Source organism: Maniola jurtina, chromosome 5, assembly GCF_905333055.1.
Source record: "Maniola jurtina chromosome 5, ilManJurt1.1, whole genome shotgun sequence".
Classification (NCBI taxonomy): domain Eukaryota; kingdom Metazoa; phylum Arthropoda; class Insecta; order Lepidoptera; family Nymphalidae; genus Maniola; species Maniola jurtina.
Window position 1 is genome coordinate 12,209,322 of NC_060033.1, and position 23,751 is coordinate 12,233,072.

General features: G+C 38.0%; 1 protein-coding gene across 3 annotated transcripts; it reads right to left on the reverse strand.

Annotated features, from left to right (window-relative positions):
• Positions 1-208: 208 nt before the first annotated feature.
• On the reverse strand, positions 209-23,397 carry LOC123865521 (E3 ubiquitin-protein ligase RNF123-like). 3 transcript variants are annotated; one of them, XM_045906588.1, is made up of 36 exons: positions 23,243-23,397; positions 22,508-22,600; positions 20,962-21,070; positions 20,796-20,865; positions 20,129-20,271; positions 18,528-18,721; positions 17,873-17,998; positions 17,236-17,386; positions 16,636-16,773; positions 15,810-15,992; positions 15,524-15,676; positions 14,972-15,081; positions 14,740-14,858; positions 14,461-14,514; positions 13,498-13,610; positions 13,210-13,329; positions 12,866-12,972; positions 12,410-12,517; positions 12,228-12,316; positions 11,993-12,098; positions 11,549-11,696; positions 10,946-11,045; positions 10,588-10,679; positions 9,816-9,965; positions 9,051-9,148; positions 8,887-8,957; positions 8,261-8,392; positions 7,586-7,748; positions 6,743-6,880; positions 6,144-6,217; positions 5,846-5,985; positions 4,849-5,034; positions 2,769-2,939; positions 2,230-2,338; positions 1,513-1,705; positions 209-476 (listed from the first exon to the last, which is right to left on the reverse strand). In XM_045906588.1, the coding sequence occupies exons 2-36, from the start codon at positions 22,534-22,536 to the stop codon at positions 380-382; spliced, it is 4,284 nt and encodes a 1,427-aa protein (XP_045762544.1). In that variant the 5' UTR covers positions 22,537-22,600; positions 23,243-23,397; the 3' UTR covers positions 209-379. The 3 variants fall into 3 exon arrangements, with proteins under 3 accessions (XP_045762544.1, XP_045762543.1, XP_045762545.1); XM_045906587.1 differs by having other exon boundaries at positions 22,508-22,655; XM_045906589.1 differs by lacking the exons at positions 20,962-21,070; positions 22,508-22,600; positions 23,243-23,397 and having other exon boundaries at positions 20,149-20,271; positions 20,796-20,860.
• Positions 23,398-23,751: the final 354 nt, after the last annotated feature.

Below are 23,751 nucleotides of genomic sequence, written 5' to 3' on the forward strand. Positions count from 1 at the left end.
CTGGCCTAAACATAATCCAATACCAACAACCATTTGCCTAGGCTTATACATGTAGTTTAGTGATTTAAATTTTTTTTCACGTTTTTTTGTGGTATCTTATCATCAGTTATCATCAGTACCCTGTCTTCATTTTGCTAGCGTTCCACTAACACCCTGTATTTTTGTCTTCCTGTAAATGCAAAAGAAGAAAATAAAATACTTAAACCAATTCAATAAATCCAAAACACTTTTTATTAAATCTCGACGACTTCAATTGTAAAAACCTTGATCTAAGTATTTCAACTTCAAGTAACTATCTCTAAGGTGTAAAAATGTCAATTGATAAAATATATCACAGAGTAGGTACTGGAAAAGTCCACTGATTAAGGAAATAGGTATTTTAACTGTTCGCAGGCTCTATTTCTCGAACGGTATCGATTTCCGCTTTACAGAAGAAACACTGTTTACTGTTCAGTAGGTGCTGCATTATGCATGGCCTGAAACAATACGTTGTACTGGAATGATACTTAGAATAACACTTAGGATATACTTAGAATAATAGTGGAATATTTCTTAGATATTTCAATACGTAAGGGATGAGTTTGTCTGATATTTTTAATGTGCTGAATTTATAAAGAATCTGTGAGACAGTAATTTGCATCCTCGTTTCTAAACATGAAACGACTTTCAGGTTCTTCAGGTCAATGGTGCCAAAACAAAACTATAGGTACAGCGCATAACTGAGTAGGCTCCTGCGGTGAAGCGGTGCGGGAGGGGTGACTATTGTCAGAAGTTGACGAATCATTGAGCTCTCGCACCACGTCATCACACCCCTCTCGCACCGCTCCACTATCGTAGGAGCCTACTCAGTTATGATGTGGTTATGCGTTTTCATAATTGTGGTTAATTCTTTTATACACAATCTTTACACTAAACCTATATACGAAGTATTGTGTATATTATGACTAAACTAAAATGACAGGTCTAAATCAAATGCTGTCTTTTTAGTTGGTAGGAGTCCGATAAAACCACCGTGCTTCCCCGTGACCAGTGGTATCATGATGGATTTTCCTCACGCAAAAACTGGTTTAGTGCGAGTCAGACTCGCGCACCGAGGGTTCCGTACTCGGGTATTTTTGCCAACATTTTGCACGAGATATCAAAAACCATTGTGCATAAAAATAAATAAATATCTGTTTGAGATTGAACAGGTAAAGTCCTTTCATATGATACCCAACTTGCTATAGTTATCTTTGAAAATTTAGAATACTAATATTTGTTCACAAACACATTTTTTTGAATGATGTAACCACAAATTCACGGTTTTCGGATTTTTTCCTTTACTTGTGCTCTAATACCTACCTATCCCTGATCAATTTTATGATTCTAAGTCAACGGGAAGTACTCGATAGGTTTTCTTGACAGACACGACAGACGGACAGACGGACAGACAGACAGACAAACAACGAAGTGATACTATAGTGTTCCTTTTTTCCTTTTGAGGTAGGTACGGAACCCTAAAAAGAAATTTACCTGCAAGAATGATGCCCACACGGTACAAAGGCCGTATCGGCTGGTCTTGCGTAACATATAGTGCAGAGAAGGTCTGACTGTGCACCGCTCGAGCCAGGGGATCCCGACATTGCCAGGGCTTCCTTGGCCGTTCTGAGGCGTTCCACGACCGCTTCAAGAGCCGCTAGTTCTTCCAAAGTTACGTCTCCTACAACTGATATCAAGAGTAAGAACTTTTGAATGGATTCCGAGGGAAGGCTGCGGTGCCCGTAACACAGGTTTGCCTAGTACGGGTGTCACTCTATTGGATATCTACATTTATTGGGTTTACGTTTTCGGTGTTAAAATTGTTTTCTTGTCCTCCTTTGAACAATTCTGTGGGATCTGTTTGTTATTTTAAGCAAACTTATTCACCTTACAACAGGACGATTTACGCTATTATTCTACAATCCAATTAACAAATACCTACCTGGAATAATTTCTAACATCTGTGACTCTATCACAGGTGCGGAATACAGATTCTACTGAGAAGAGCTGGCAAGAAATTTAGCGATTGCTCGTTTCAAATAATAAAAGTTAGAATATGTAAAAATACAACTAGACCATATTATAGGCAATTGGAAACTCAGCCTGCTGCTTTCACGCAACTTTGTCACTAAGGAATTAATGTTAGCTGTGGGTCTGATATTTTAAGTCTGAAACTACGGCCTATTTATAATAATAATAATATATACTCACATTTGTAAAAAGAGAAAGGTTTGCTTTTATCTTTTTCTAACATAAATTCCAGTCCGTCCAATCGAAATAAAGGCTCGGACGCTAGAGCATTAGTTACTTTATTCAAATGCTGGAAAAATGATATAAGGCATAGACCAGTCTGTATAACCATTCATTAAAAAAAAGAGATTTCTATGTTACTCGTATATTTTACTGGATTCTGGAATGTTTGGTGAAGTTGTTAGAATATTGGATACTTGAAGCGTAGACATAAACCAGAGTGAATTAGAGTGAGGGAACTCTCGGTTTGATCCTGAATTGACGATAATATTATTTCAAATATAAGGACGTGAAAAAAAAATAGGCAACTCATAGGCTACCTAGCGTTAAAACCAGGAACATTTGACGCCTGCCAGTGACGTCGAAGCCTCAACGTTTTGTTACGAATTCCCTAACTGCCGTGAATTGTGTCTTTTATTAAAAAAAGGGAGTTAATTAAACTGACTTGTTTTCGAAACCACATGTGTTTAAAAATTTAAATTCAAATCTCCAGTGCTAACCTCTTCTGGTAACTTAGGGTCCAGCATCCTAATGAGGCAACCAGCTACCGGCGCCAAGGCCACGTAGTAGTGCATCCTGTCCGTATCGGGGAGACCTCGTTTGATGAGCCTCGCGAAACTGGAACTGCCGCCTCCTGGCACGCAGATTCGGGACAGCACTGCCATTAGAATCTGTGAAAAAGACAAGGATTCATACAGGGTGTAACCAGAACGCTAGCAAAAATAAAGACAGGTGATTGTACTGATGATTACTGATAAGATACCTTAAAAAAACCGCGAAAAATTAAAATAAATAAATGTTTACAATGTATTGCAAATAAAACATCTGACTGACGCCAGAGGTCAACGAACGTTCCGTAAATAGATCACTCGAAGTCAATGCCGCGTCGTAGGTGGGGTATTGATCCGAGTTTTGCACGCTATACAATGCGGGTTTGAAAAATACTAAATCACTAAAACTACAAGATAAGACAAATGGTTATTGGTTGTTGGATTGTGTTAAGGTAGTATGATAAGAACGCTAAGTTTTTACTAGCGTTCTGGTTACATCCTGTATACCATGATAATCTTCGTCCAAGGACTTATACTTGAAAAAAAATTAATCGCAGGACAAGTATTCTGCTAGAAGCTCATCATCAATATACCATCGTCGACTCACTACTGAGCACTTGTCTCCTCTCAGAGTGAAAAGGGTTTGGTGGTCCACCACGCTGGCCAAGTTGGCAGACTTCACACACCTTTGAAAACATTATCCACTTCAGGTCATGGCTCATTAGATCGATTGCGAAAGTTGTGCTTATCTAATTGTTATTTGAAATAGACTAACGGTTTAATAAACGACTTTGATAATGAAACGGAGGGTTAGAACAATAATTACTTAATGGTTTCCGTCACAACAAATTACTGTCAAGGTCAAGGCCTAATGAACTCGTAAACAAAATCGAAGGGAAAGTTTTATTATTTAGAAAAAGGAAAGCCAGTAAATCTCCCATTGTGACGCCGCCGTGTCCTTCACAACACAGGGGTGCAGGGTCACCATTTTACGCCAGCTTTTTATAGGATGTTTAGTAATTTCTTTGAAGTCAAAGCCTGTGACTTCGATTTCACGTGTAACTTTACAATTTTATCTAACTCGCCTGCCTGCTGGATTGTATATGCATATTTGCGCGTATATCATAGAGCTTAAGTATTATGTGATATGTTATTTTTTTAAATTGTTTTGGGGGGACACTCCAATAATTTGTTAAAATTATTTAAATAATACATGCTTTTCTAAGTGACGCTTTTATACTCGTATGTATATGTGGAAGGAAAAAAGATAAGAGGACGACCAAAGAAAAGGTGGATGGATTGCGTGAAAGAGTATATGCGTATAAAAGGGGTAGATGACACGTTGATGGATGGCAGAAGAGAGTGAAAGAGGAAGACATGTTGTTCCGACCCCACGTAGCGTGGGATAAGGTCTGGAAGAAGAAGAAGAAGAAGAAGTATTCTGAGACAGAACAGAAAGCAGTTTACACCCATTCCGGATGGAGTCACACACAAACACTCTGTGACACTACATCAACTAAATTCCTTTTATTTCTTTGTTGCTTCCTTATAATGCCCATCAACCTTTTTGTCTCTAAACAGTGAAACATGTGGTCACTTTACCATTAATTCGGCTGGATATATTTCAATCGAGCGTGAAAACGAACACCGGGATCAAAGTAGCCGGGCTTCGGTTATCTGATTGCTTTCCTTTTGGTGCAGAGATTTTGTGCCGATATATACAACCAATTTCGTTTCTGACGGTCTGGACTTTGAAATAGTCCTTTAGAAACGGGTTTGCTTTTAATCGTTTCGTTTTTTTTTCAAGCATTTCAAATAAGGCTTGAAATTGTTTTTATTTAAATCTTAAACTATGTTAGGTAAGTTTAATATATCCTCCCAACCTATTTCGGTCACGGCGGCCAGTCTCCATGGAGATTAGCGCGGGAGATATTATAGTACACAAGATGTGTGTGTGAAAACACAGGTGCACTCTCTATTCCGTCACTCTCACTTCCGCGCTCTATAGATCTCAGCCTCAGTCACTTACCTGACTGGTTCTCCCCAACAGAAGTTCATTCTGGTTGATGCTGGCACTTGGTTTCGTCAGCAATTCCGGGAATAATGCAAGCGTCATTTCGAGCGCTCGTGCTAATCCGTGATACAGGTCGAAGCATGTTGCACATAACTTGATCTGACGAGGTTCTAGCTGAGCATCTTCTTCCACTCGGTCAATCTGTTGAGATTAATGTGTTAATTAAGTAGGTAGATTCCTACTATAATTAAGAAAAAAGTTTGCAATATTGATCTTCTCCTTCTTAGCCTGTCTCCTCATGCGCACGCCATGAAATAATCTGATATTAACATATTTTTACCGTGAGAGCTTAGTTGTTTTGTAAATGAGCGTGTATCCTTTCAAACCAAGGACATGTTCCAAATAAAGAAAGGTAAATAGGTATTTAAAGTTTACTACAAGAATTCGAAAATCTTATGTTTAGAAATATAGGAAATATAAGAATAAAGGAAAACAACACATATCTGGCTACCGAATCGTACTAAAGTAGCTAGATCTAATTGCCAAAGCTCCATATCCAACTCTCTTTTTCCTTTTCCTTAAAAGGCCTGCTTTTCCTGAAAAGGAGGCCTTTTTTCCGATGTATTTTTGATTTTATAGACCTGCTGGCAAGTGATGATGTAACCTAAGTTGCAGCGCGCTTGCCTAGAAAATGGGCTACTAACTCTTGACTTGAAAATACCTATATTAAAATTGAAAAGAAACAACAAAGGCCGATTGTGCTTCTTTGTCGCTCGTTCCGCGCTCTCGCTTGCACTTCAAGCCTTACATGGAACGCCTCAGAGCGAGGTAACGCCGCATGAGTCATGTTTTTTCGTGCGTGCAGCCGGCTCTATCGAATTATATGACGTTGTCACGTCAAAACTGATTGGAAAGAGAAACTGGTGATTGGAAAGGCGTTCCATATTCTAGCGGTTCCAATTATAAACAAATTGAACTATTAGTGTTGAACCTTAACGGGATAAAATTTTACCTCTTGCATCATTGTGAAGAATTCGGAGAAGGCCCAGTTTAACTGACTCAGAAGGGAATTGAGGTAAGCAGCAGACTCCTTCGGATGGGTCTTCAAATAGTCTGCTATTCGACTTTGAATAACTTCTGAAGGACATGGCCCTTAAAAATTGTAATACTTGAGGACATAAACATTATAATAACCCTTACTAGAGCTACTTCTACTACTTCGTAAGCTAGTAACTTTTTTATGGGTTTTTTCTAACTTGTCCCAGATCATTCTAATCTACAGTTACAGATTTTGGATAAAATTTACTTACCAAAACACTGACTCATAAGTGCAGCGTCCACTTTAGCTCCTAAATTGTTAACTGTAGGTTCTCTATCACCGAAACTGTAAATATTGAAACATCTTTCGTTATCATTATAAAAGCCATCTATTGCCAAGTTTAAAGCCAAGTTAAGTTTGGCAGCCATCAGATATCTATACGAAAAGCGTGCCATCTAGAACGCCTGCTTTCAAATTAAAAAAAAAAATGCTTTTGGCACCCTTTGTTTTTCCAGGATAAAAAACCATGTCTTCAACAACGAGTATGTCCATGAAATCACGTTGATCGATTGCTCTGTTGCATGCGTGAATGAACGACAAAGGCGTGCTATTTCGTATAGGAAACCTTTGTTTTTCAGGGGTAAAAAGGAGCCTGTGTTTCTTTTTAGGTTTTTAGATATATATCCATCCATGCAGAAAATCACGTCGATTCATTGCTCTGTTGTGACGTGATTGAATGATAAATCAACAATTAAAGACATTTTCGCATTAATGTTATGGGTGGTGATTTTGATTGCCTTTAACGATGATGTAACATACACGTATCTTTCAGCACTGTCAAGTAACTAGATGATGATCGATAGAAATTACCTTGCAGCTAAATGTGGCCACTGTCTATGCCGGTAACCAAAGCCTGAACCATGCCAGAAACGTACAAGCACCCAGTTTGATTGCGCCCAAGCGCGGTTCTGGTATGGACGTATCAGTTCTTCCACCATACACATTTGTCTGAAATATTGAAGTATTGATACTAAACATGCAGTGCAAACTTCGAAGTGATGTGATATCAAGTGCTAACAGACACGACTTGACATCTCCTGCTAGCTTAATTTACAAATGTAATGTAATATAAGTGTTATGACGGAATTGTGGTGAAGCAGGAGGAGCAAACTGCGTCTTTTACCATTTAAGTCCATACCATTTTTTCACGGGTAGGCACTTTTTATATCGGAAAATCAAAAAGTTTAGGTTTAGGTTTCCAATAACACGATTTCGGCTTTCATAACTTTACATTTTGTACAAATTCCGTGAAATAATCATGAAGTTTGGTACAATGTGAATTATTAGGTTTAGGTTAGGTTTAGGTTTTACAAAACTAAATCCTTGCGGGCGAAGTTGCGGGCATCGTCCAGTAGGATAGTAATGATCTTGGGAAAGGGCTATATTTAGTTCAGCATTGGATGTGCGTGTGCTGAAATGATGATGAATTATGATAATGATAGCGGTAGAGTAACAACGACAGCAACTGCGACTCACGGCGATGACGAAAATAAATGAGAGATGGTGAAGTATTGTGATATCATCTCTTTACTTGCGAAAACCCTAGAACGCCCCAAAAGCAATGTGGATGGGTGTTTCGCGCTGTTCACAGATGTTTCATGGACTTTCACGCCACGACTCGTGCGTGAATGGAAAATGGGCATGTGAATTAACTGTTTTAAAGGGACTCGTTCAATAGCCCGCATGGTGGCCGGCTGTGTCGCGAAAGAAGCCAGCGTCTGCACAAGAGACTCCCGCGTGCTCGCTAGCACTATCCGAGAATCCGCGAACTCTGCGCACAGAAACGCAGCACAGGATACCACTAGTTCTTCCCATTCTAGAACAAATAAAAAAAGGAAATTGACCATAGGGTTTGACTATAGTACAAAGGGCTATTGGCATATACATATATATAAGGCATTAAGCTATTCAGGCTGTTGGACTAGACACTGACCAGGACCAGCTGTAGGCAAAAAGAAATAGCATTCCTGTGTGATGGCGCGTAGAAATCGATGAGGGGGATGGGTTTAATTAAACCCTTCCAGGTTTACCCGCTTCGATTTTGGGCTGAGATCTAATAAGGGTGTGAGCAAAATATGTTCAATAGACCAATCAAGTTATTGTTAGATGACGTGATAATTCTATCACGTCACATCTCAACAATCTGATTGGTCGAAAACACGTCTTTGCTCAGCTCCGCATTAGTACACCCGCAAGAGGATAGAGAAAAGTCAATGTACGCTGTATTGATCTCAGACTGTATCATCTCTTATTATATCAGGTGAGATCGTAGTCCAGAGCATACGAAAAATCTAATAAAAAGAATCTTCATAGGATATATTTAGGTACCTGGTATTTGCTGAACGGTTATGGTCGGGTGCATATACAGTCTTAATGTGTTGCACAATTCTAACATGGCATCCACGTGGTACTCTGGTACAAACGCGAATAACGACTCCGTAAACTCTGTACCAGTGTCAGCTGGATAAAAAAAGGCAAAATTAGTCAATCATCCCAAAAAGTAGAGTCAATTTAAATTATGTATAAGTTTAAGGTATCCTGTTAAATATGTAATTATTAAAAGTTAGGTATCCTGTTAAATAGGTAATTATTAAAAAAATGTTATTTTCGATTCACCGAACACTGGTATGATGATAAATAACGTTTGCTGATTCGGTGAAATTATCAAAAACACGTAGGTATAATAAAGGTCAAAGGATAATATGGTATGGTATGGATGGATGTATGATATGCCATTTGGGTGATTTGCGTCTTGGAATTCAATGATGGTCCATTGGAACAAAATTTTTACTTTTCAGGTTACTAATTTTAGTCTAAAATAGATATAGTTTTTAGTATTACAATAATATAGTCTAGACCTACGAGCGCCACATGGTTGCAACAGTTACCCAGATCTCTAAATGAGAATTTTTCAAAAAAACTGAAAAGGTCCTGCGGCCTTGAAAGGAACTTACGGCTGGTAGTTCCAATTTGCGTATTAGATTCAGCTCGAGGAGTGGGTGCTCTTGACGTGGGTGTCTGTGGACTAAACTTGGAGTTATTATATTTTATTATAATTAACATATTTTAAAGTATTATGCGGAAATCCTAGAAAACTGTAATTCCGATTACTTTTTACCTCTGATCCGAACTAGAAGTGTATTCTAATTGAAGTGACGCATAACTTTGAGCTCCTAATATAGAACTTTTTCCAGCCAGGATCTCTTTACTTGAAGTCTGTAAAATGAAAACTACTTTTAGGTTCTCAAGATCAATATATAGGTAGGTACCTGCTCGAAAAGAAATAACTGTACAAAACCATAACATTTAGAGGAAGTGGCATAATTCACCTCAATAGCGCAATGGTCAAAGTAGGGACGGACTGAAAATCGGTCTAGTGACAAGTCCAGTTGTTTAGTTCAGTTTAAAGCCTACCTAAAGTACCTACTAAATCCTACACAATTAATATGACACTTTTAAGTTGGAGATACAGGGAAAATACTTAGTCATATTCTTAAATTTATGTTACACAGTCGGGTGATAAAATATGTACTCAAACTGCATATTAAAGCGATTAAAGCACACAATTTTTTTTTCTGAATCTCGTTTTTACAGCCGGCACTTGTTCTGTAACGTCCTTTTTTCTACTTCGAAAGATACTATACCTATTATATTCATATTACTTAACATAATAAATGCGAAAGTGTGTCTGTCTGTCTGGTACCTTTCCATGGCCCATCCGTTCAGCGAATTTTGACGTTTGATACAGAGGTAAGTTCGCATTCCTGGAGACGGATATAGACTACTTGTTATCCCGGAAAATTACTTACACGAGATTTAAAAAACCTACGCGGTCTAAATCTACGCGGAACTAGTGATTAGTATTATATTATAAGAGGCTTACTTGGACGTGAGTGGCGTAGTCAGGGTCCGAAGCGATTCGCAGTGAATGCAAGGCCCCTGCAAAGTGCGTAGCTAGCTCCGATTGCCGTTGCTTCGTCCACACTGCACCGATCACCCACGCCATTTGGAGGGCACTGGCTTCCAGCTTTTCCTTTGACAAGTGTAAATTAAAAATTTATAACACCCCCGACAAGTGAAGGTTACAGTAACTAGGAAAGAGCTGATAACTTTCAAACGGCTGAACCGATTTTCTTGGATTATAGCTAAGAACACTCTCGATCAAGCCACCTTTCAAACAAAAAAAACTAAATTAAAATCGGTTCATTCGTTTAGGCGCTACGATGCCACAGACAGATACACAGATACACAGATACACAGACACACGTCAAACTTATAACACCCCTCTTTTTGGGTCGGGGGTTAAAAACAAATTACTTCCTAATTTTCAGTGATCAGTGATCTTTTAACTTTTAGATAGCCATGCTGATGGCCATGATATGGTCAATTTCTTTTAGTTTTTATTCATAGTAGGAAAAACTACTAACAATCTTAACATCTTAAATTCTGGGGTCAAATTGATTAATTTTGAATTCTTACAATCGGGTGGCATATGAATGTGGATGCTTCGTAATTTTAATAGAACTTCCAAAGACATTTTCAGTACTCACTCCGTCGTTTTTACTTGTATCTACTAAGTGGTTTAAATAAAGTCTAACTATGATCTCTACAAGGTACAGTTCAAAAAAAAAAAATAAGGTTAATTTTTTTTTCACCTCGTAAACACTCTTGGATCTGTCTAGTTCTTTGAGCATGACTTTATAAAGTTCTAATTTCTTCTGACCATCTTCCGTTCCAGTTGCAGAACCTATTGATAGAAGATCATTAGTTATGCAATTTGAAAATTTATTCTTTTTCTAACTTCCTTGATCGACTTCGGGCCCGTATGGATTAAGATTTTTCTAAATACCGTAACCACAGTTTTCTAGGACTAAAATTATCCTATCCGTCTCCATAATGCAAGCTAAATCTGTGTCAAATTGTATCGAAATAAGTTTAGGCGTTTAGGCGTGAAGAAGTAATAAGTTAATAGGAAAAAAAGATAAGACAAGAAAGTTTAAACAGATTATCAACCTGAAAGAGCCTGAAGTTCCTGGGTAACAATTGTAATTCGATTCTCTATGTCGTAAAGACAGTCAGCCAAATCGAGTTGATTGTCACGAAGCTCACAAAGCTGCAACGAAAAGAATGAATGACCACGTGAGCTTAAGTGAATGTGACAAGTGGATTTTTGAAAGAGTCAATCCTCAACTGGCAGACTATTTGGAATACTACTACCCTACTACTACACTACTACTACTACTACTACTACTTTATAGAAAGCTACCCTCTTGGAGTAGAAAATTGAAGTTACTTAACTCAGACAAACTAAATGAGAAAGAGATAGGACCCAAATCCCAATGGAAGGACATCCTTTACCGCAAGAGCTTAACTCGTTCGGAAAGTAATCACAAACCTCACTCATAGAGACCGACTGGAGTGGCCTTTGTGTCAAGGGGAGAGTCTCTCCAGTCGATTTCTCTGGCTCGGTCTTGGACTGCATTTACCTAGGTGTACTCCATTTTACAGGTGCCTATATATGTATACAGGGGAGTGAGTAGTTTGAAAAATTTGGATTTTTTTTTGGTGGAAATGAAAATAGTTTAGTTTGCAATGGTAATGAAAGTCTATTATTACTTTCTCAGCATGTTTTATTGCTGCTCCGTGGTATAGTGCAAGCAGTCCATCGAGTAACCTCAAGTACGCGTTTCTATCATCAATGGGTCCAGCGCCTGGCATCATTGACCTCGTCCCTTTTAGTGCCAGGGCCGTTTCGCCGGTAGTTCTGAAATTATCAAACATCCTGTCGGTGGAATAAACTAAAGTGAAACTTCAATACATACTAGCTTGTGCCCGTCATTTCATTCGCGTGGACTACACTGACCCCTGTTTTACACCCTTAGGGTTTGAATTTTCAAAAATCCTTTTTTAGGTGTTGTCTACGTTCAAGTCAGTGGGATTTCAACTATGTAAGAGTGCAGACCTTGGCGATGCCTTACGGTTCGATAGTAAAATGGTGATGGTGTAACTAGGTCAAATAGTTCCTTGGCAATTGATAAAGTAAGCGGAAGTTAAATCTACCTGTTCGCTATTGATGGTATGGGGGGATGCATGAAGCGCGCCATTGAGGATATCACTTGAGGAAGCGTTGCAAGACCAGGTGATCCAGCTGCCATTTCACTTACACCTATTATAAAAGAGTAAGGTGGTAAGGTTTACATGAGGTATGTATACATAACTGAAATATACAACAATATACAATAAGACAATGTAAAAGAAGAAACAAAATATCTTGATGAAAAAAAGTTATACTTACCCGTGTCAACGCCTCCCGCTCTGTTGTAGTTCGGTTCGAAGCTCTGTATAAAGGTGTTGTCTTCACCCAGAACGTCGATCAAGTCCTGTCTGAAATACATTTGTAAGGATGACCAAAAGTACTTTTTATTCCACAGTTTAAATTGATGGATTTAGGCACTTAGGTACATGGGGTGTACTGACCGTAATGTCCTTACAAGGAAAGGTAGGACGCCTCCGAGACGATCAACGTTGTAGAAATCCAGTTCACCGTCGATAAATGTTCTTGCAGGAATATGAGGAGGGGCTTGGCTACGAAATAAGCAACTGCTAGAGTCTAGAGTGTAGGCTTTGAAATAAGTGCTGATTGATATAAGATTTTTAATTTTAAAAGATGAAATGTTAAGTCTCTCCAGTCATAAAATTGAATTATCTTCAAAAAGAGTATGAATAAACATTCTAGATTCTTATCAGTACCGATTGTAATCCGGTTCGATGTCGTGTCCAAGATGCAGAAGGTACGGAATTGTTCAAAAAAGGCATTGAAAAAGATAAAGGCTAAAAGGTATAATCCATAATATAATAAACAAATACCATATCAAAATTGGTCTAATAGTTTAGAGCCAGTCGATCGATTGTGAGTAATTTAAAAGCACTTACGGATGGCCTAAGGGATTTTCGTGCCATAGATGCAGCACGGCTGAAAGAAGACGTGCGTGACAACACCAGGAGATAGCGGGTGAATTTCGAGAAACGTTAAACAGTCTCTGTGAAATAATATTTTTTATTAGGTAGGTAATCGACCAACCGTGCTAGATTGGACTAGTGCTACTGTTAAACCATGAGAAAGAAGTTTAATTCCTAGTTGAGTCACAAGTTGACACTTGTTGAAAGAGGATTACTGAAAATGAGGGATGAAAAAAGCCGTTTTACGGCATATTGTTGCAATTATAAATACTAATGAACAAGATTGAATTACTTATGCGGATGGTAGAGATATTTACCAAATCCAATATGCAGTTGTCCATAATGTACCTCCTAAACTTTTCCAAAAAGATCTTCCTTGTTGATGGTACCATGTTTGTGCCGTCAGAGTTATCGAGCAGCATTAGAAGGAATTCCATCTGTAAAATTAATACTGAAGAATTGGAAACATCAAAATTCTATTAGCTGTATAAAACTTAACCCTTACATTCCCCCATCTGCAAATGTTAGAATATCAATAAAAGGCCGGAATGATTATGCCGATTGAAATATTTTGCTTATGTTACATATATTTTGGTTTTTCATACCTGTATTCTTTCTAAAGTTGTAATGGCTTTGGTGATTTTATAACAATCTTCTCTATACTGTGCTTCCAGAGTACTATCACTTTCGGCAGTTGACTGGAGCTTAGACATTTTTTCTGAAATAGCAATTAAGTACATTTGTGTTTTATGTTAAGCCACTCATAAATAAATTGATAGTAGTTGATTTTTATATTATTATCACTCACCTCATTTCCCAGCCTGACCATATTATAAATAGAATAGAATAGAATAGAATAGATTTTTATTCAAATAAACTTTTACAAGTGCTTTTAAATCGTCAAATAATTTACCACTGGTTCGGAATGCCGTTCCTACCGAGAAGAACCAGCAAGAAACTCGGCGGTTGCTCTTTTCAATTGTTCAATTTACAATAATATTCTATACTATACAAGCAATTGCAGACCCGCGCATTGCTGGAGCGAGTCAAATCCATGCTTTTTTATCATTTACATAATCTTCGATTGTGTAATATGCTTTTGCCAGGAGCATACTTTTAATGGATTTTTTAAACTTTGGTAAAGGCAAGTCTAATATTGACTGTGGAATTTTATTATAAAATATTACACTCATTCCCACAATTGACTTTCCCACTTTTCTGAGGCGGAGCGTAGGAGTTGCGAGCTTAATACGATTTCTAGTTGGCCTGTCATGGAAATCACCGATTTTTTGTAGCTGAGGATGTTTTGTCGTACAAAAATTATAAATGTGAAAGTATTCATTGGTTTATTGGTTTGTTAGTTTGTCCTTCAATCACGTCACAACGTGGTAACGGATCGACATAATTTATTATAGTTGTAGACCTGGAGAGTGTTATAAGCTACTTTGTATCCTGGAAAGTCAGAGAGTTTCCGAGGGATTTTTAAAAACTAAATCCACGCGAATTAAATCACGGGCATCTGCTATAGTTTGACCTATAAAAGAATAAAAGACGAATTAATAAAATACCTGTGACATTTGGCGCGAATGTTGATGTCTCTATAACTCCTTTTTCAGCTATTTCTAAAGGGAGTAAAATATTTTTAGTGAAATAAATATATTTAGATATGTTTCAAGTTCTCAGGTTGAAATCTATAGTGTGCACTTTGATTTTGGATAGACTTGAGTTTCCGTTAAAACGAGACAGATTTATGCGAGCGGTATAACGCTGTCGCCTGTCTCGTTTTATCAGTGTCTTAAGTCTAAGCAAAGTCAAAGTGGGCTCTATAGATGCTTTTGTAGATTCACCAGCAATTTTTGGATCTGTTTCTCCTTGCACAGAAGTTGGTCGTTGCCACCATGGTTTTCGAATAACTGAGCGCAGAACGGTGTCATCGGGGCATTTGACGTTCAGGAAATTATCGAACCTGCATAAATGCAGAGGTTATGACTAATATAAACTCTCTGTTGGTCGAATGCTAATTCTTATGAAGATACGTTAAAGATTCTTCAAATTCCTGCAATAATTTATTATACTTACGTTATTTTATTGAAAAACACATATTTGACAAGGTAGTGTCTAGTTTCTCGATGCTGCATCAGACCACATAAAGCGTATACTGCCTCGATTTGTTGATTGAAGTTCATATCCTGAAAATCAGATAACCTTCAAAAACTAAAACCTGACTTCTCTTCTCATCACAATACGTTAACGGTTCTATATTTTCGGTGAATCGATATATCGATAGACATAAACTTAACTGAAAAACTCATACTCCTCTCGTTAAAAAAATTGCTGACGTTCCTCATCATCAGGTTATCACCTGAACTATTACTTACTGTACACTGTACAATCACCGTACATTCCATAGGCATGCCTAAAAGCTCTGCCTACTTCAAAAACTTTTATACTTTGGTATAAAAACTTACAGAGTTCTTGACCCTATGGCATAGTTTTTATTTGTTCATGAAGCCTATGCTCATTTTCAATTTTGTATAAACAGTCCACCTTGTATCTGCTATAGTCAAAAAAATTCTGTCCGTCACTCCGTTGTACGAAATAAATGGCCAATAATAATTGAAAGATTCTTACTGATGGTACTAAATCATAAAGCAGACACTCTCTCACAACACAGTGTTCTAGTATATCACACAGCACAGTTTCTTCTAGAAATATCCAGAGCATGTTCAGAAGACTTGATACTCGTGATTTTGGTTGCGATAGCATTTTCTGAGCAAGTCCATGCTGAAAATTTAGTTTATCCTTCATCAAATAACCCCGAATTGCGGTTCCACCAACAAAACAGCTTTTAAGAATTTATTTTAAGATTAAATACTGAGTAAATTATAAAAAAATTGTATTGATGATGATATCTTACAAACTTTTGTTCCTTCATTTTCTGATAGAACTGTGCAGCTTTTGGCTCGGGACATTGGTCTTTTGCCCTCAAGCCCAGTGCTCCTTTGAACCTTGGCAGCAATTCCGATACTACCACATACGAGGATTTTAGCACTGGACGTAGCTCTTCCACAACCAGTCTTGCGATGGACATTAGAAAAGCCTTGAAAATGAAGCATATAATAATTATATTAGGTCGTCATTTCCTAAATTCTAATTTTGAAGTGGTGACTGATAATTTTATTTATACTAATATTATAAAGAGGTAAAGTTTGTGAGTTTGTTTGTAGGGACTACTGAACCGATTTTGAAAATTCTTTCACCAGTAGACAGCTACTTTATGACAATGATGAAGTGATATTTTAGATGCCAAGCAACTATTACTTATATTAAAAAGCTTAAAAAAAAATTTAAAACCGACTTCCGAAACTACTATAAAGTAAAAAAAATATTTTTGTTTCTACACGTGTATGTACACATACGTGTACATACATATAATTTATATAGACGTATACAAATTTTTGACGTAGACAAAAAATTTTATATGTACCTACGTCAGTCAGGCGAGCATAATAAAAAGAAACTAGAAATCAAAGCGTGAATAGAATGGAATGAGATGGGTCGGATCGGATAAGATCGGATCGGATGCGATGTGATGCGATGCGATGAGATGCGGTGCGTTACGATGCGATGCGATGCGGTGCGATAGGATGTGACGCGGTGCGTTGCGATGGGATGCGATGCGGTGCGGTGCGATGATGGGTTGATGATGATGGAGTTTTATTGCTACATTTTCAGCAGACTACCTTATTTGACATTTTCTTAATTTCAATGTTCTGAGTATCTAATATACTATGTGGCGAGGCTCTCGGAGTGTAAGCGGAGTTCGAGCTGTGAATACGCAACGCCACTTCTTCTTCAGACCTAGATGTTTCAGACTTTGCCTGGAGTTAAGATTTACATGTTAGTACAATTGAATAAAGAGCGAGACAATCTAAGCAAGAAAAATTCAAACAAACAAATTCTATGTTCTTGCAATCATGTAGATATATGTCGCTGCAGATCATCACTAAATTCCTCCTCCTCCATTCCGCTGGATATATGACTTTTAAAAGGTGGCGGTAAGTGGCTGGCTGAAGATGGATGAGGAAGACGGAGTACTTAACTATGAATGGTAGCGTGCAATGCAAATATTATGCTGATCACGATGGCTAAATTCACTCCAGCGCTTCACTATTAAGGTGCCCACGCATTCGAACTGAACGCAGTGACGTATGCGCGTCGCGGCTGGAGAGAATATCATGCGGGGCGCTGACGCGACGCGCAGTTCAGTTGCAGTTCAGTTCAAGTGTGTGGGCACCTTTACAATACAATTATTTGATGTTTCACAATAACAATATTCTTACCTTACTACTCCTAGTAGTGACTGGAGGCTTAAGATCAGAGAGTTTTTCCAGCTCATCAACCAATGCATCAAGCGATTTCAACAGTATCGTTGCACGAACACAATTCCGAGTAGGTGCTGCTTGTATTGGAGCATAACCTTCTACTGGAAAGCTAATGACAAAATAAGAAATAATAATAAATATAGCTAATATATAAATGTAACCTTGCATTATTAGCAAAAGGGCACTATTTATTAAGAGCTAAATCATCAATCAACAATAGGTTCTTCTTCTTGTTGGTTTGGCGACTATGCAGGGCACTTCAGACGCTGTATCACTTTGACCGTTGCCGATCTATTGTGATAGCCACTGTTTTACAGTTCTCGTCCAACCAGGAACAGAAGCAGCTTCTTGGCCGAGATGGTTTTACCTCCACCTGGTGCAGCATGTGCTTCCCTAAATGAAAACTACGTTTGTGCATTAGTGATTAACATTGACATTGATTGAGTGTAGGATTACCGTCTCTTTGTACTTTAAGAGTACTTTATAAGCGAATAAGGTGTCACTCAAGCACAAAAATAATCACTACTGCATATTTGGCTAGTCGCCATTCAGTTTGATTGCCTAACCAAAACTCGGTCAAGAGAACATTACTCACATAAATGGTAAGTGTCCGAAGTTTGCATAAAGATGTTCTTGCATAGCCAAAGAAACTGCTGGGAAATAGGCAAGGCCAGACCCTTTGGCCACCTTCGTGAAGGCCATGCCAAGAGATAAGCCGTTACTAGAAACAAAATAATATTTAAAAAATTGAAATTTCAGTATCCTTGTGTAGACCCCTTAAATTTTCGGAATCGTTACTCATCCACGAAACAATCGGTTTTTTCGTCAGTTTTTTATGCTGCTCCCATTTTCCTGTTTGTAACAAAATTGTTTAACGTACATAAACAAATGGTTTACAACTGTTAGTATTCAGAAATGATAAAAGCACTGTATAGTGTATACATTACAAAATTCTTTCTTCTTCGTTTCAGTAACTTTCCGATATTTGGTCAAAACTGAAGCCCGCCCACTTATTACGACCATGTGGACGTGTGCCGTCCACTCGATCTTATACTTGAGGTGTTTGGTGGAACCACTCTTCCTCGTAATGTGCCCAAAGAAATTGAAGATTCACAATTGTACAAGCGATGAAAGACTTTGTTTTTTTTTTCAGTGATGAAAAAAAATCTGTAGCAAGTATCAAATGGTGGCTGTATGTAAAACCTAGATTAAGATTGTAAAAATAATTTTGCTAGAAAAAAAAAGATAACCGGTAGTACTCCAAAGTCCCCTTATCCAAGTCTATACACGAGCCGATGACGTCACCAGACAGCCAGGCCTGGCCATAGGGTGAGGTGGCCACATTCCACCGTCTGACTCTACCACCGTCGTAAGCATATGAGTGGGCCGTGTCCCCAACTCCCGTGTCCATGGAGAACTGGCAGGCTGCAGTGCACCAGCCGATCTGGGGCAGAAGATTGAAGAAATAAAACTGTTTTAGTATTTCTTTTATAATTGATGATTTTAAGTAATCACTGGGCTTGAACATATTTTGCAGCACCAGAGAAGAGAGAAGATAAATGGTCCGGCACTACAAGTGGTCGAACTATACCAGTCACCCAGTTAGTGAAAATGGTTTCAGTAGTGTTTGCCCCAATTTAAACATATTATTATAGTAGATCAATGTATAACGGGTGTACAAACTTGAAATTTTTTTTACATGTAAGTTGATTTTTTCTATGCCAAAAGTAAAAAATATCCTGGATTATTTCCTCGATATTTCTTTTGCGATGCGACGCGCGACGTGCTATTTTACCGTATTAGGTATATCTTAATTTTGCTTGGAAAGTTTTTCAGAAAATACGTCTAATTATATTGAAGAACATATCAAATGGAAATTATCACGCAATAAAATATAACCAAATGATTGTGTAAGTCTAGCTGCAATCACACTATCATCACACTCTTCACACTAATAATTATTATAAAGGCGAAAGTTTGTATGTGTGTGTGTGTGTGTGTGTGTGTGTGTGTATGTTTGTTACTCCTTCACGCAAAACTACTGGACGGATTTGGCTGAAATTTGAAATGAAGATAGATAATATCCTGGATTAGCACATAGGCTCCTTTTTATCCCGGAAAATCAAAGAGTTCCCACGGGATTTCGAAAAAGCTAAATCCACGCGGGCGAAGTCGCGGGCATCGGCTAGTGTTCAATAGTACAGTATCAGCATCGATATATTTTGCCGTTGCTCGCCAGAGTACGCCCGACGTCATCTCAATTAGTCCCCTTCTCGTCCAATTAGCCCTCACTACGGGGTTAATTGGGTGTACGGTCGGCGTCCGAACGGCGAACCTAAATTGTATCTAACGGAAAATGGACATTTTCACGTTTTCTTTCTCGTTTTAGGATGAATAAAGGACGCATTCGTTACAGTGTATGATCAAAGGGCATTCACGTACCTATCTCATTTACTACAGTAGCAACTAGCTAGTACTCACATAGTTTTATATATATTTAAAAAATCAAAATGAAATATAATCAAGGCTATCTCTATCAAGGCATCGACAAGATTTGCAACCGGTTGAAATTCCAGGGACACATACAAAGCGATTTGCTTCCTCGTTTTTGATTCAAAGCGCTAGGATAATTTAGGACCTTCTGGATTCACTTTTCTCCTCCACGCTTTTAAGTCAAGACTCAAGAGTCAAGAGGCATTTTTTAAGCAAGCGCACTCCAACTTATGTTGCATCATCAATTGCATGCAGGTCGGAGTGCAACCAAGCGCTAGTCTATAAATTTAAAAAAAAATACCAGAACCTACAAAGATCTTCGTTGTGTTATAATCCTCAACATCTTCTAACATGTTACCTGCATAATGCCTTTCGTACCGAGTTGCACCTCAAACATCCACTTTCCAGCGTAAACGCAAGCCGTAGCTCGTATCGTTGCGAAGTTCGACAGACCCTGTACACTGACACGCTCATCTCCAACGAGGACTAGCCTCCCGGTACCTGCAAAATTTCTCTTTAAAATTGTACATTTTATGGGCCTATAAGAAAGCTCAGAGTCAGTTAACGGGCAATGAAGACAGCTATACTCGAAGTAGCTGTGTGTGATCAAATCAGAATTAATAAATAATTTTTGAAGTGGAAGAGGCAAAGTATCTAACCGACATAGCTGAACGGGTTGTGAAGCTGAATTGTCAATGGTGGGGGCACATAATAATTCGTAGCACCGATAGAGTTGGGTCTCAAGATGCTGGAATGGCGAGCTCGCGCCGGGAAGCTCAGCGTTGGTATAAAAAAATTATTAATTTGTGAGGTATGCAAACACACCACAGAGGATATATTATAGTCCACTCTTTAACTGTTTGTTACATGCTTTCGACAGTTGGCTAAAGACAAATCGTTGGTGGACAAATAGAAAAAAGATGGCGGAACGACTTTACCTTATGCTAGGTATTTGTCGTTGTTTATATTGTTGTCTACCGTCTTACAAGAATGTTTCGATGAATTACATAAGTACATGTACATACCCGTTAGTGCATCGAACACTACAAGCTTAGGTCCAATCCGTCCAGGTCTTTCGTCAATAGAATCAGTATTCTAAAAGCCGATTCAGAAATTAGTTTTCCTGATCACCTCAAAAAAGAAGATTATTGAATATAAAAGAGCTTGTATAAAAATAATTTCGATAGTTACCTCGGGTGTAATTGGAGCATGCTTCTTGGTAGATTTCGTTTTCGGTGTCGTTTTTAAATCCAGTATTTTTGAAAGATTTTCTTGTATATGATTCACGTATTTGGTCCTCCTAAAATTTTAAAGATCCGAGGAATATTTATTTCTGACTTCTATTCTACTTTTAGTACCTAGACTATCTATCTAGTTTAGTTTATTATTTCTATTAGAAACATTCTTGACGAATCAGAGTAGGTTTTACGTAATACCACAGTTTAGTAAGTAAACATTTACTTAATGTTGGTATGATATGTGAAAAACATAATATCTAAATGCTATTTTTTTTGTAAATAAAAGGAAAATGTGACTCAATGACTGACTGATCTATCAACGCACAGGTTAAACCTGGCCTTAGACCTGGTAGAGTGGTATAGGCTGCACGGGATGTTATAATAACTTAATTCCGCGTGGACGAAGTCAGTAAGTAGCGGGGTCTTCTCCGTTTGACTTAGATCTTGACGGGGGAGGCTAGTAATTAGTTGTAGGGTTAATACTTTTGTCGATAATTTTTGATAGATGGCAGCACACAAGTATTACACTGCACTATAATACATTTGTAGCTTTGGAACACGTAAATAGAGTCAAATATGGCTGACTTGATAACCGATCTTGACGAAATTCGAACTTTTTTCAAAGATCATTTTCCTGTAAAGGAAAATAATGATCTTATTTTAATAATAACTATCTGATGATGTTGATCTCTACAATGTAGAGGTCAAAGCCTACAGTAGACTACAATGAACGCAGAAAGATAACTCTGAAAACAGAGTCGATGGGGATTAGTATATTTTCCCCGGAGCACTACGCATAAGTACATGATATAAATAAATGACAAAGTGGGTATGTGTGTTGGTTTATCCTTCAATCACGCCGCAACGGATCGACGAAAGTTTTTGCATGGACAAAGTTAGAGACCTGGAGCACCTGGAGATTGACATAGGGTACATTCTTTTATTCAGGAAAATGAAAGACCTCCCACGGGATTTTTAAAAACCTAAGTCCGGCCTTGTGGAGATTGGTATAAGCATAAAGTTACCTTTGCTTAGAATTATTTAATTTTTTGGGTTCCGTACCTGAAGGGTCCCGTAGGCCCCTATTACTAAGCCTCCACTGTCCGTCCGTCCACCGTATCTGTCTGCATCGCGTCAACCGTAATAGGCAGAGAGTTGAAATTTTCACAGATTATTTCTATTGCCTTTATAGCAACATATATAATAAAAAAAGAAACAAAATGACCGCCATAAAATTAAAAAAAAGTCTTATTTCTTGTACGATGGTGCAGAAGTACGGTGTAAGTAAAATTCAAAAAAAAAATCAAATTATTTTTATTCAATTAAACTTTTACAAGTGCTTTTGAATCGTCAAAATAATCTACCACTGGTTCGGAATGCTGTTCCTACCGAGAAGAACCAGCAAAAATATCCTATCTATCTATCTATACGGATCAATTCGCGAGCATTAGCTAGTCAGCAAGTTATTTATGTTTCAGCATCCTTGAAAACCTACTTACTGGTTATATTTGTCTGTGTTATCCTTCATCACCAGCTCGCTGCCCAGGATCCTGCGCACGGTGTCGTGCACCTCCCCCTTCTCCGCGGAGCTGCTGCACCCCCCGAACATGGAACGGAGAACGTTCATCATCACCAGCTGTGACTGTTCTGGAATTTGCCGCCGCGATAGAAGTGATATCTACATTGTTATTTTCTAAACAATTTCACAGAATACTTAACAGGTAGGTACCTTCCAAGTACAGAAGGATAAGTCTACAAAGACTTTAAATAAATAGTAACTCTTGCTGTCAAACAATAAAGTGCAATTTAGCTGGCATAGTGCTGTGGCCCAAAATTTAATAAACGCGCTCTCTTTCTATCGCGTAAACTCTTATCTCGTCTCTCCTTCATCCGAAACCGTGAATTTGTGGTTACATAACAAAAACAATTAGAAAGTGTTATTTCTTGTACAATGGTACGGAACCCTTCGTGTGCAAGTCCAACTCGTACTTGACCGGGTTTTTTATAACTTTATTAAGTTAGCCCTTGGCTCAAGACTGCAGTCTGCTATCTCACCGTGGTAAGTGGTGATGCAAAGTTCGACGCATACCGACGGAGTTGAGTGCAGCTGAGTTCTTTATAGTAACAACTTAGCTTTAACTTCATAGCTGGCATCTTTAGAATTTGATGTTGGATAGTGTAGACTATGGGACTCTTTGGGTGGAATAGGTCAGAGGAAGAGTATAGGTACTTACATTTCATAATACACGAAATAAAGGTAGCGAAACGAAAAAGATCTTTAAAAAACACAAATAAACTGAATTTTCAGTTAGAAATTAAAATATTTATCAAAAATAATTATTTATATCTCTATCACATTTGATGTTTGATCTGAATTTGACGAATTTGACTTTGTTTTTATCATGTTTGCCATTTTATTATATTTGACAGATTTTCAACCAATCTTTGTCCTTAATTTAACTTGTGCTTTTTTGTACCCATTTTGTACCCAAAGCACTGATCTCTACTAATACAAGTTGCACACTGGACCTGCGATTGCCGTCCTGTTTTTGAAGCAACTTGACTTTTGTCACTTTGGCGCTGATAGCAGCATTGAGGGTCATGTGAGCGTACTTGGAATTAAAATGTTAGTGATGAGATATTTGTTAACATCCAGCAAGTGTCACTGTCAACACGAAGGGTAATTGACACAAAGTCAAATTTTATTTCCGGAACTTATATCTCTATGCTGAGTTCATTTTGT